This window comes from Hylobates moloch, unplaced genomic scaffold, assembly GCF_009828535.3.
Source record: "Hylobates moloch isolate HMO894 unplaced genomic scaffold, HMol_V3 SCAFFOLD_17, whole genome shotgun sequence".
Lineage (NCBI taxonomy): Eukaryota > Metazoa > Chordata > Mammalia > Primates > Hylobatidae > Hylobates > Hylobates moloch.
The window spans coordinates 14,404,374-14,416,664 of NW_026652292.1; the positions used below are offsets into that span (position 1 = coordinate 14,404,374).

General features: G+C 42.9%; 1 protein-coding gene and 1 pseudogene across 1 annotated transcript in view; both read left to right on the forward strand.

The window, feature by feature from the left end:
• Positions 1-9,303, forward strand: part of LOC116456732 (actin, cytoplasmic 2-like) — a 64,077-nt pseudogene extending 54,774 nt beyond the window's left edge.
• FBXL7 (F-box and leucine rich repeat protein 7) overlaps positions 8,816-12,291 on the forward strand; it is a 434,724-nt gene continuing 431,248 nt past the window's right edge. The window contains exon 1 of the mRNA XM_032135457.2: positions 8,816-9,350. Coding sequence (XP_031991348.1) covers positions 9,314-9,350 — 37 coding nt within the window. The 5' untranslated portion in view covers positions 8,816-9,313. The remainder of the gene's footprint in view (positions 9,351-12,291) is intronic.

Here is a 12,291-nt window from a genome sequence, read left to right on the forward strand (position 1 = left end):
CAAAACACTGTATAATCTGGCCATTGCTCCTTCTTACACAAATCTGTAAAGTTTCCATTTATTCACAACATTCTGGACATGCTGGCTACAGTGAATTAGAATATGTTTCTTAATTTTTCTCTTCCTCCTTCTGTCATGTGACCTTGCAATGCACAAAAGTGGGCCAAGCATCTCCCTCCTCCATTGGATTTGCGTTTGGCCATGTGTCTTTATTTTGTTTGTGATGCTTGTGGAATTTTCAAATGTGCTTATGAGGGTTGGCTTGGCCTCTGTTAGCTCTAAGGCCAGCCATGGAAGGTCATGCTGTAGGGAGCATTATCCCCTTTAGCCTGGGCTCCAGAAGGACTTGTGGGGGAAACCTAACCTGAATTCTAGGCCAAGCACAGATCATCCATAAGCCTGAATTAAAGCGGTGCCAAGTGATCTACAGAATTGTGAGCAAATACAAAAAGAAGTACAATTGCTTGTATCTTAAGTCACTGAGTTGTGGGACAATCTGTTACATAACATTATAGCAGTAGCTGACTGATACCTTGGTCCCCTTTCTTGCCTTAGAATATGCCTAGCTCATTCTAGTCTCAGGAACTTTGTATTTTCTTTTCTCTGGAATATTGTGCCCCCCAAAGTTCCACTTAGCTGTATTCTCTTCATTGTTCAAGTCGCAGCACAAATTTCATATCCACAGAAATATATTCTCTGATCATCCCAGCTAACGTAGCCACTGCCAGAAAACTCAGCTCCTGTACACCATTATCTTGATTTATTTTCTTCCTAGCTTTTGTCACTACCTGAAACTATTTATTTGTATATGAACCTACTTATTGTCTGTTTCTACTTATGATGATTCTATCTCCGTGAGAGCAGGGGCTGCATCTACTTTATTCACTGCTGTATCTTTAGGGCTTGAAACAGTGTTGAACAGACAAACGCATTCTGATGTGTGTACTGCACCAGGCTTCACCATATGCAGGTGATCTGTAAGTACCAGTGATGAGATCCACTGGCTTTTGTCCTGGTGTGGAGTCATGACTGGAAGATAGCCAACTAGCCAGAGACTACATTTCTGAGACTCCTTTGCATCCAGATGCGGCCACTGAATTTGTTCTCACCAGTGGAATGTGAGCAGATGTTATATGGTATGACCATCCCATTCATGTTTTGTGCCTTCTGCTACTGTGTGTGAAATGATGTTATGGTTGGTGGAGGTATATATTTTAAGAAGCCGGGCCGGGCGCGGTGGCTCACGCTTGTAATCCCAGCACTTGGGGAGGCCGAGGCGGGCGGATCACGAGGTCAGGAGATCAAGACCACGGTGAAACCCCGTCTCTACTAAAAATACAAAAAATTAGCTGGGCGTGGTGGCGGGCGCCTGTAGTCCCAGCTACTCGGAGAGGCTGAGGCAGGAGAATGGCTTGAACCCGGGAGGCAGAGCTTGCAGTGAGCCGAGATTGCGCCACTGCACTCCAGCCTGGGTGACAGAGTGAGACTCCGTCTCAAAAAAAAAAAAAAAAAAAAAAAGAAGCCTGGATCCCTGAATTACTTTGAGTATAATAATCTCTAACGAACTAATAGCATGTGTTTGGACTATTTTATGAGCCAGGAATAAATTTCTATTGTGTGAAGCCAGGTCACTAAAATTTGGAGGTTTTTTTGTTACAGGAGTTGACTTTACTTCAACTAGCCAATGATATGGTTTGGATCTGTGTCCACACCCAAATCACATGTCAAAATGTAATCCCCAATGCTGGAGCTGGGGCCTGGTGGGAGGTGATTGCATCATGGGGGTGGTTTCTAATGGCTTATCGCCATCCCCCTAGTGCTGTTCTCATGATAGAGTTCTCATGAAATCTGTTCACTTAAAAGCATGTGGCACCTCCGCCACAACCCCCTCTTCCTTCTGCTCTGACCATGTGAAGCTGTTCCTGCTTCCCCTTCACCTTCTGCCATGATTGTACGTTTCCTGAGGCCTCCCCAGCCATGCTTCCTGTACAGCTTGTGGAACTAGGAGCCAATTAAACCTCATTTCCTTATAAATTACTCAGTCTCAGGTATTTCTTTATAGCAGTGTGAGAACAGACTATTACAGGCAATAACCCATGCTTACATCACCCCAGACTCATTTGTTTCTTGTTTATGTTTATGCAGATTTTCCATCATCTTTGTAGAGATTTTTCTCATCCCTCTCCCTATTAGGCAACCAGCAGGAACTTCTTATAGCTTCTCAGATATCTCGAGCAATACTCCTAATGCCTTGCTTCTAATTTGCTATGTTCTAAGAATCCAGATAGTTAAGCATACTACGACTCTGAATACATGCTATCACGCTCTGAGCTAAGTACACAAATTTTGCGATGCTGATTTCGGCTATTATGGGATATTGGGTGGTTTATTCTCTGATAAAGGATAATTGCCTGATAAAGGAGGGATGATAAAAAGATGTGGAATTATGTGTTAAATGTAGAGTTATGGCCGATGTGCAACTGTTTGGAAAGTGTATGGCTACTGCAATATTTAAAAGTAGAGCAAACGGCTACTTTTTCCCCAGAGCTTGGAAGGAACCTTGGTGAGGAGATAAAATTTCAAAAAACTTAGCTATATGTCCTTTCTTTCTGTCTATCTATCTATCTCACGTTTGCTATCTATCTAATCATCTATCTCACGTTTGCTATCTATCATCTATGTATCTAATTTATCATCTATCTCACATATGCTGTGCTCTAAGCACTGCACATGCTTATATACTTACATATGTACCCATTCTACTACATTATCTATTTGTGTTATACTTATTAAAATGTTTACATTAAATATCTAGCCATTCATTATGACAATAATAAAGATTTATGCTGCATAATAAATATTTGTTTTGAAATCTAGTTCAATTTCACAGATGTCAAAAGATGTTTCACTCTCTATTAAATACATACACTCTCCACTGAAAGCTGGGTTTGGTCCAAAACCAGGGTAGTATGTGAAGGCATGATATTGGTGATAGAAAGTGGTGAGAAATATCAGAAGCTTACAAACAGACCTGCTTCCAATCTTGCTGTGCATCATTATGGAATTTACTCAACTTCTCTGAGCTTTGATATCCTCATCCATAAAACGGAGTCTAGAAGTGCTGCCTGATAAAGTTATGAGCATCAAATGAGACATGCAAAGTGCTTAATTCAAAACAGCAAAGAGGTGATAATAAAATAAAATCAGACTGTGTTTTTTATTCTTCTTCATTCTTACATATTAATTAATAATATACAGAATCAGTGTTTGGTATGCGGGATATAATTTATACCTTTATTTTTTGTTTGCTATAAATATTAATTTTGCCCAGAATTCAACTTTATATTTTGATAATAAATCTGTGCTGATTAAAAACAGTATTTCTTCTTTTAGATGATAACATGCATGCATTTAAACACAACTCTACAACTGGGTTGCTATTTTCCACTTTAATTGCAGTAACATAATATGCAAATTAACCATATTCTGAAATATAAAAATAACCAAAGATAAGCAGGTGATTCAGATTTTTGAAGACAACTCAAGAGAGAAGAAAGTCAAAATAAATGTGAAGAAGCTAAAAGCAGAAGCTCTTATCATACAATGGTCTGGTTCATCTTTTCCTTTTACAAACTACTATTTCTTCTTAAATTTTTTTTGTACTTTTGTTAAACCACGGATTCCAGCTTTGAATGTTTCCCAAGATGTGTTTCACGGGAGAGTTTATTTTGTCTACAGTATCCCCAAGGAAGCTTGTGGTTAATGATGTGCTCCTGCGTGCGCCTGGCAGCCAAGGGGACCAGAAGAAGAGAATAGGCGCCCTGATTGGCTCCTGGGATTATGGCTTTATTAATGCGCTCTGACAGCCTGTCTGTCACCAGCGCCAAGCGCAGAACATTAACTTGAACCTGACAGCTCCTCCCCCAGAGAAAATGGGGGCCTGATGTGCTATAAATCAAGCTGGCTTTTGAAATCAATATTCCTAAAAAAATACTACTGGAAGAAAACACATTCCTATTACTCAGAGCGTTGACATATTTATTAAAGTAGCATAAAGGCCACTGAGTTAGTCACCAAAAAATAGAAATGAAAATGTGACTATCAATTGAAACTTAGACATTTCTACCTTTATGTTTCTCTCTCTCTCCTTTTTTTTTTTTTTTCCTGTATCAGGTTCACACATTGCAAAGTAAATGGGAGCTATTTAGCAAATGGCCAGTTCCTTTCATCAATGGAGTATGAAATTCTGGTAGCTCAAGGCTCAAGGTTTTGAATAGGCACCATTTTTGGCTGACTACTTTGCCTAAATCATGCAGTGCTCAACAGACCTGAATGTAGATAGACTGTACACTAAGAAATCAGTTCTCCTGAAGACGTTTGTTCTCCCAGGTGAATGTATGTGTGTGAAGTGCAAACGGGAGGTACAGCAAATAACAGCAGAAAAAGAATATGTAGAAATAGTTCTGATGGAGAGAAAGAAGTTTCTTTCTTCAAAAGAAACTTTATGTTTTGAGATAATTGTAGATTTCACATGCACTTGTGAGAAATAATGCAGTTACCCAGTTTCCTCCAATGGTAACATCTTGCAAAACTGTAGTGCAACATCCGGACCAGGAGATTGACATTGATAACGTCAAGATACGAACATTTCCATCACCACAAAGACATCTCATGTGGCCCTTTTATAACAACGTCCATTTTCCTCTAGCCTCCAAATTAACCCCTGAGAATCACTAATCTTTCTCTACTTTTATAATTTTCTTATTTTAAGAATTTGGGAAGTTGTTAGCCGGTATTTCTTCAAGTACATTTTCAGCTCTTCCCTCTTTCTTCTCTCTTTCTGAAATTCTGGCGACACGAATGTTAGATCTTTTATTATAGTTCCACATGTCCCTGAGGCTCTATTCATGTTTTTCAGTCTATTTTCTCCTTGTTCAGATGGATAATATCTATTGATTTATCCTCCAATTCAATGATTTGTTCCTGTGTCTCTTCCATTCTGGTATTCAGCCCATTCACTGAGCATTTTATTTCAGTTCTGTTTTTCAGCTCTGAAGTACCCATTTGGTTGTTGTTCATATCTTCTATTTCTTTGCTGAAGCTTTCTGTTTTTTCATTTATTATAAGCATGTGTGTAATTTACTCATAGAATAAATGTTTGTACCATGCTTGAAATATTTTTCATAGCTGCTTCAAAATCCTTGCCAGATAATTCTAACATCTCTGTCATCTTGGTGTTGCCATTTATTAACTTTTTTATTTAATTTGAAATATTCCTGGTTCTTGGTATAATGTGTGATTTTTAATTCAAACCTGGACACTTTCATATCATGTTAGTAGACTCTGGATCTTATTGAAAGCTTTTAACTATCTTTTTCTGATACTGCTCTGCCAATGAAAGGAGGGAGGTCACCTTGTAATTGCCAGGTGGAGGTAGAACCCCAGAATCCCCCTTGATCACTGTTGTTCCCTGACCTGAGGGGGTTCCTCCTTACTGCTAGATGTCCACTGTGAGAGTTCCAACTTCCCACGTGGTCTCCACTGACAGTGCGGTGGGGATGACACTGCTACCCTTGAGTGATGGTGAAACTCCTGACTCTCCACCAGGTCTCCCCTGACACCCTCTAGCAGGGAAGCAGAGAAGCACTTGCTCTGTCCTTATAGCCAGGTGGGGGTGGGTGTTGGACTGAGTCAGCCTGGCCCTTACCGGTACAGGAAGTTTACCACCATTACCATGATTGACAAGCTTTCACAGGAAGCCCATGGTTGAAATTTGTATGAAACAGTTTCCCAAAGTACAGGAGCTGGTGTTACCAGACTTCCTTACAGGAAAAGGTCCTGGGTGGAAAAAAACATGAGATACCTAGTATATTCTTATTCAGTTTAGGTAATTTTGAATGTTTATTTAAAAAAAATCCTTGTAGTGATTGTGGCCTCTTTAAAAAGGCAATGACAGAGAAGGTAGAATAACATTCAAGTCACATCATCTCTTTGTTCAACATTCACTCGTTCTGCTAGTGTTTACTGAGTGAGTACTTTGTGTTAGCAGCTGTGCTAGGTATTGGGAACACACTGCTGAAAAACATACCACCCTTGTCTCAAGGAGATTGCCATACTGTATTGAAAGTTGGGAATTAGGTTTGGAAGCTAGGTAAAAAGCTTGGAATTTTGGGTTAAGACATTGGTACAATATCTTAATTTTGAAAATTAAAATATATAAACATTAATAGGCCTGTATTTGTAGCTGGAATAGTGCTTTTCTTTTTGTTTTGCTTAATTGTGTGTGGCTCTTATAGTGAATAGGACAACATGCATTTTTATCAACTTCTATGATCAGAAGGATGTTTAAAAATCAAGTATTTTTTCTATTTTGTTTTAAGCTGGAATTTCATAAAATGGGTTATCTCCATTTCCCATTAGAGTAGGCAATAAAGCTTTGAAGAACATTTACAGAATTTAATTTCAAGAAAGATACATGTAGCTGGTCACCATAATTTACTTTTCACTGTTGGCTTTAATTTGATATTAAAGACTCTGAAACGAGACCCAATCGAAAAGGGAGGACAGTGACTCCCAGTTGAATAATGGCCAGGTCCAGAGAGGCAGTGGCGTGGGGAGAAGAGAAACTGAGAAACTGAGAAACTGAATCAATCTGGCACTTACCATCTGGGTGACTCCACACATTTAACTCTTCAAGCCTCAGTTTCTGCTGTTCGTTTTCCGATTTGTAAATTGCAAGGGAGAGACTGAGACCATCAGGGAAATAATAGCATAAAAAAAGCAAATTGTCAACTGTACATCAAACTTCAAGAAGAGCTTCCTTTTCTACTACTTTACACCCAGTTTATTTTCAAATATGCCTCCAAAATGATCAGATCCAGGGTAAGTTCCCTGCATGGTGACAGAAGAATCACAAAGACCATGCTATACTTTGAATATTTGTCTGCTCCAAAACTCATGTTGAGATTTAATCCCCAATGTGGCAATTTTGAGAGGTGGGACCTTTAAGAGGGGATTGGGTCATGAGGGCTCTGCCTCCTGAATGTATGAATCCATTCATGGATTAATGGATTAATGGGTTAATGGATTTATGGGTTATCACCGGAGTGGGGCTGGTGGCTTTAGAAGAAGAGGAAGAGAGACCTGAGCTAGCACGCTCAGCCACCTCACTGTGTGGTGTCCCATGTGCTGCCTCCACCAGCAGGAAGGCTCCCGCCAGATGTGCCCCTTGAGCTTGGATCTTTCAGCCCCCCCCCAAAAAAATTTCTTTTCTTTGTAAATTACCCAGTTTCAGGAATTCTGTTATAAGCCACAGAAAACTAATACAGACCAGGTGAGCAGAAATTCGCTTTTGCATGAAGATAAAGTACATGTCAGCTCCTTTCTAGATTGGATTTATGCTTTCAGGTAGAATCTGAGATAACTCACTCTTCCAAATTTTTGATATCTCTACCTAATTCTTTAGGGCCTATGACACAGGTTTTAGATATAATTCGACAGCCATGTAGGAAGCACATATTACTGGCCACTGTGCTGGATTCTAGATATTAAAAGATGAATTAAAATACAGTCTTTCATCTCTTTGGACCGGGACAGTGGAAACATCAGCACAATACAAAACATTTGATCCTATTCTTGAAAACATTATTATTTTTTCTTTCAAGACATGATATCTAGATTTAAAAATCTTGAAACATGACGTTTTATCCCATTGTTACGAAGGAAAATTGTAGCAAATAAAGGAAATTACCCAAATAGAACCTATAAGAAGTTAAATCACTAACAATTTCTGCATGTCGTCACAAGCCTTTTAAGAAATACGTAATTACAAAACGCCTGGTTCTGTATTCACGCATCATATGCATATATCCATTATGTATATCTCTATATACGCATATTTATGTATGTATGCATCAATATACACATTTAATTTAATTTGCAACATCTAACATCTATAAGGAAAAACTGCTGTATGCTTGCCTCACTACAAAGAAATTTGCACGGTGAGTGCCCTGCTCTTTATTAGGATGTAATGTTATAAAATTCTAGGTATTTACATGAAAAGGGAATAAAACATTAAGCAGAATTTCCTTTTTCTGTTTAATGCAGGGAACACCAAAGGGCCTTTTTAAAGCTATAGAAGTGCCAAATAAGTTTCCAAAAGACGTTATAATGTTTTCAACAAAGGATAACACCAACCACAAGAAAAAAAAAAAATCACAGTAACAAGGAGAAAATACATTTCCTGGCTCTGAAGCTGCTAAACATTCTGAGCCAGGAAACCTCCTTCACCGGGGCGGGGCAGGGAAAGTCTGGCTCTCCTAGGACCGATTCCCTGCTAAGTCGCCCCAAGTTTTCCCTCCCTCTCTCCTCCATTCTCCGCCCCAGTCTCCAAACAGGGAAGTCACAGGAGAATGCCAACGCATACACCTGAAAGGTGTCTGAATCAGATACCGATGCGTGTTTATTTTAAATGCCCACGCACTTAAAATAGGCTGTACTTGCAGACAAACCCAAAGGATTCCAAACGACGCCTGGAAGTTCATCTTATAGACTGGGGGCCAAGCCTGTAAAAGAACAACAGTAAAACAGAGCCAGCAGGACGTTGCTTCGCTCCGAAGGGTTCGCGCGTGGCGCGCACAGCCGGTGCCCAGGCTGGGGCCAGGAGCCGGAGCCTCGAAAAGGCGCGCTGCCCCTTTAAAAGGCCGCGCATCTCCGGGCCGGCCTTCCTCCCCGGGGCTCCAGCTGTGATTGACGCTGGGCAGCGAGAGGAGGCGCCTGGCGCTAACAAAAGTCCGGCCCGCGGGCGAGCTGCGCCGGGCCGTCAGTGTTCGCTGGCTCCGGGCACCCGCAACAAGTGGCCGCTGCGCCCTCCCCGGGGAAGCCGCGGGCGCGCAGGGGCAGCCGAAGGAGGCGGCCGAGCCGCGGAGCCCAGCGGCCCGCCCGGCTCAGCGCCCACCGGAGGGAATCGGGGCGGGCGGATGGGGACCCGGAGGCGGCGGCGCGGCGAGCCTCTGGGCGGCCCCGGGGCGCGGGCTGTGCGCGGCGCTGCGCCCGCCGGCCCCCAGCGCGGATTCTAAGTGCTGCGGCTGTGCCCGGCCCCGCCTGGACCCACCAGGGGTGCCAGGAGGGGACGCAGCACCCCCTCCCACTGGAGTGCGGGGACCTCCCCAGGCCGGAGGTCGGCCCCGGAGCGTGGGGGGGGATGTGCAGCTAACGGTCCCGTCGGGCGGGCTTTCCTCGGGCCGAGCGCGCAGGAGGTGCGCCGCAGCTATGGAGTGTCCCGGGAGACGGCGGGCATGACGGCTACAGGATGGGCGCGAACAATGGCAAACAGTACGGCAGTGAGGGTGAGTGGGCCGCCCGTCCTCAGACTCCCGGATCGCGTCCCTCCTCCCCTTTCCCTCGCCCTCCGGGCTGGGAAGGGAGGTTCTCGCCCGCGGCCGTGACGCACCCTATTTGGCACCCTGTCTGGGTCACCACCTTAGCCTTTGGCAGTGAGTGACCAATGAGTAGGTCAGGCGCCCGGAGAATGCTTTTCCGCCGTGGGGGTCTCTTTAAGCAGCTTCCCAGTTTGTCTTTGGGAAGGCTCAAGTTGCATCTCTGCTGTTTCTGAGCACATGTGCCTCAACCTTCCTTCACTGGGCATCTGGGGTTTAGGAGATGATGGTTTGGCAGATGGCGGAAGACGTTTTTGAAAAATAACTCAGTGAAAACTTTCCCGGGCCTTTGTGCTCCAGCCCCCTGGACGCTACTGTAGCAGAAAAAACTTCTGAAAGGAGAAGTTAAGTTTCCATTCTTTGCTCGCTGCCCCTGCTCTGACAGCTTCATGAAACTAAGCACATATCAGTCCTGCGAGGCGTGGAATGGCTGGGGGCTTTGTCTGGGCTCTCTCGGGGCTGGAGACGGGCAAAGGACCATCTGTTACGTGGGGCTGGAAATTGCACAGAAATATTGCCTGTCAAGTGGGAACTTGGAAGTTGGGGAAACTTTAAACTCCACCTACTCCTAAAAGGATGATGGATGTCTGGGTTGGCTTCTCCCTCCTCTCTCCTACCTCCTCCCACTCTGCATAAAACCTTAGGGTTGTATCCGAATTAACAGTTAGCCCCTGATACGCATAAGGCAAAGGCATTTTTCTGCAGTTCAAAAGTTAAGAAGGTTTGTGTCTAGTGGTCTTGGCTGAAGAGGAGTAGAAGAGACTGGGTCAGTTTTACAGCCCGCCCCCAGAGGACAGTTGGTTACAGAGGAGGGGCCAGCGCTTGCAGACTGGTAGGAATGCAGGCTAGCTATTCAGCCTGTGGCCTGGAGGAAACTCTTATCACCCTGTTCGAAACTTTGAGCTGTGGCCACAGAATGTGGGTGTCTCTCCTCGTTTCTCAGCAGTTTTGTGAAATTACAGCAGAAACCGACCCTACAAAAACCATATCCACAAGAACCTTTTGTTTAAGTCATTCTTTTTTTCCAGATCATCATGTTTTGACTTCCATTTGTGCGTGTGTATGTGTGTGTATGTGTGTGTGTGTGTGTGTGTGTGTGTGTGTGTGTATGTATATTTCCTTGTCTTAGGCAGTGATTTGAGTTTTTTTTTTTTTTTTGAAAATTTTTTTTTAAAGTTAAAGGCTGCCTTTTTAGATAGCAAATGTGAAAGTATGCCAAAAAAGATTATTGGAGAATCTGGGCCACTCCCCAAAACGTCTCAGAGTTAATATTATAAAAATGTGTGGAAAAGTAAGTGATTAAGCCTTCTTACTGAGTTATTAAAAAGCTTTCAGGATATAATTGCAGCATGTGCTTGTCAATTCTGGGTGTATGCTAGTTGAACACTGTCGGGGGAAAAAGACAGCCCAAGAGGTACATAGAATCACTGCTATGAGTTCTTTCTTGAACAGTCCCCTGCCCCCACCCCACCCGCCTCCCGCCCCAGCCCTTCTAATCCTCTGCAACTTGTTCTTCTATCCCAGCATTCTCGTATTGTGCAGTGTGTGGTATATGACGACTTCCTGTCTGAACAGCAGAATTTTCAACCCTTGGGAGAGAAAAGGAGAGACAGGGAACTAATGTTCTCCAGCTGTTATCCTTAAATGCTACCTCTGCATTTTCACTTCAGCCGAAGTGAAATTTCACTGGGATCAGATTTAGATGCACTGTGGACTTTTTATAGGAAAAACCTCTTGTGCTCAGCTGATTCAAGAGGACCAATAGGAAGCTTTACAAGGTAACTGTGAGTTTTGGCTAGAGGTACACACTGTGTTTAGTTTTCATCAACTTTCTTCAAATGCATCGAGATTCCTCTGTTACAGGTGAGGAAAACAGAAATAGAAGTAACATGACCTTCTTTTTTCTTCTTTAACTCCCAGCTATACTGTGGCTCCTCCCAAATAGGGATGTAATATATGTAATGGGTTATGGTCAACTTTGTTATTCCATGGTAGATTGCAAATAACCTGCTGGGCTCAGGTGTGGCAGTACCATCTTTCTTATCTAAAATGTTACATTTCAAAGAAAGTAAAAGCAGCCCCTAGACATAGTATCTTTATTATCAAAGCTGACTGAAAATTAAGACAGTTTTATAGAGTTAGTGGATTTTCTGTATGGTATATCTCCATCATAAGGAGGAAATTATCCATGAATGCATAACAATAAAATACAGTGAGAGATTTATTAAAGTAAAATAAATATGGCTTGAGAAGTACTCTGTACTTCTATATTTGAGTCCTTGTGGATGAACTGCAACCTAACTTAATACTTAGGCAAGATTGAAAACCTAACTTAGGCATATGTACCTGTAACAATAGCTGAGGTCGGGCGCGGTGGCCCACACCTGTAATCCCACCAATTTGGGAGGCCGAGGTGGGCAGATTACTTGAGGTCAGGAGTTCAAGACCAGGCTGGCCAACATGGTGAAACCCTGTCTCTACTAAAAATACAAAAAGTATCCGGGCGTGGTGGCGCATGCCTGTAATCCCACCTACCCGGAAAGCTGAGGCAGGAGAATCGCCTGAACCCAGGAGGCGGAGGTTGCAGTGAGCTGAGATCATGCAACTGCACTCCAGCCTGGGCAACAGGACGAGACTCCGTGTCAAAAAACAAAACAAAACAAAACAAAAGCTGAGTCTTGGCCAATCCCAGCAGCCATATTCAACCAGTCATACACTGGTGAGTGTTCAAACTGTGTTTAAATAAGGCAAACGCCAGCCTGTAACCAATCCAGCTGTTTCTGTACCTTACTTCCGATTTTTGTATGCCATTTTCCTTTTTTTGTCTATAAATCTTCTTCCACCACGTGGA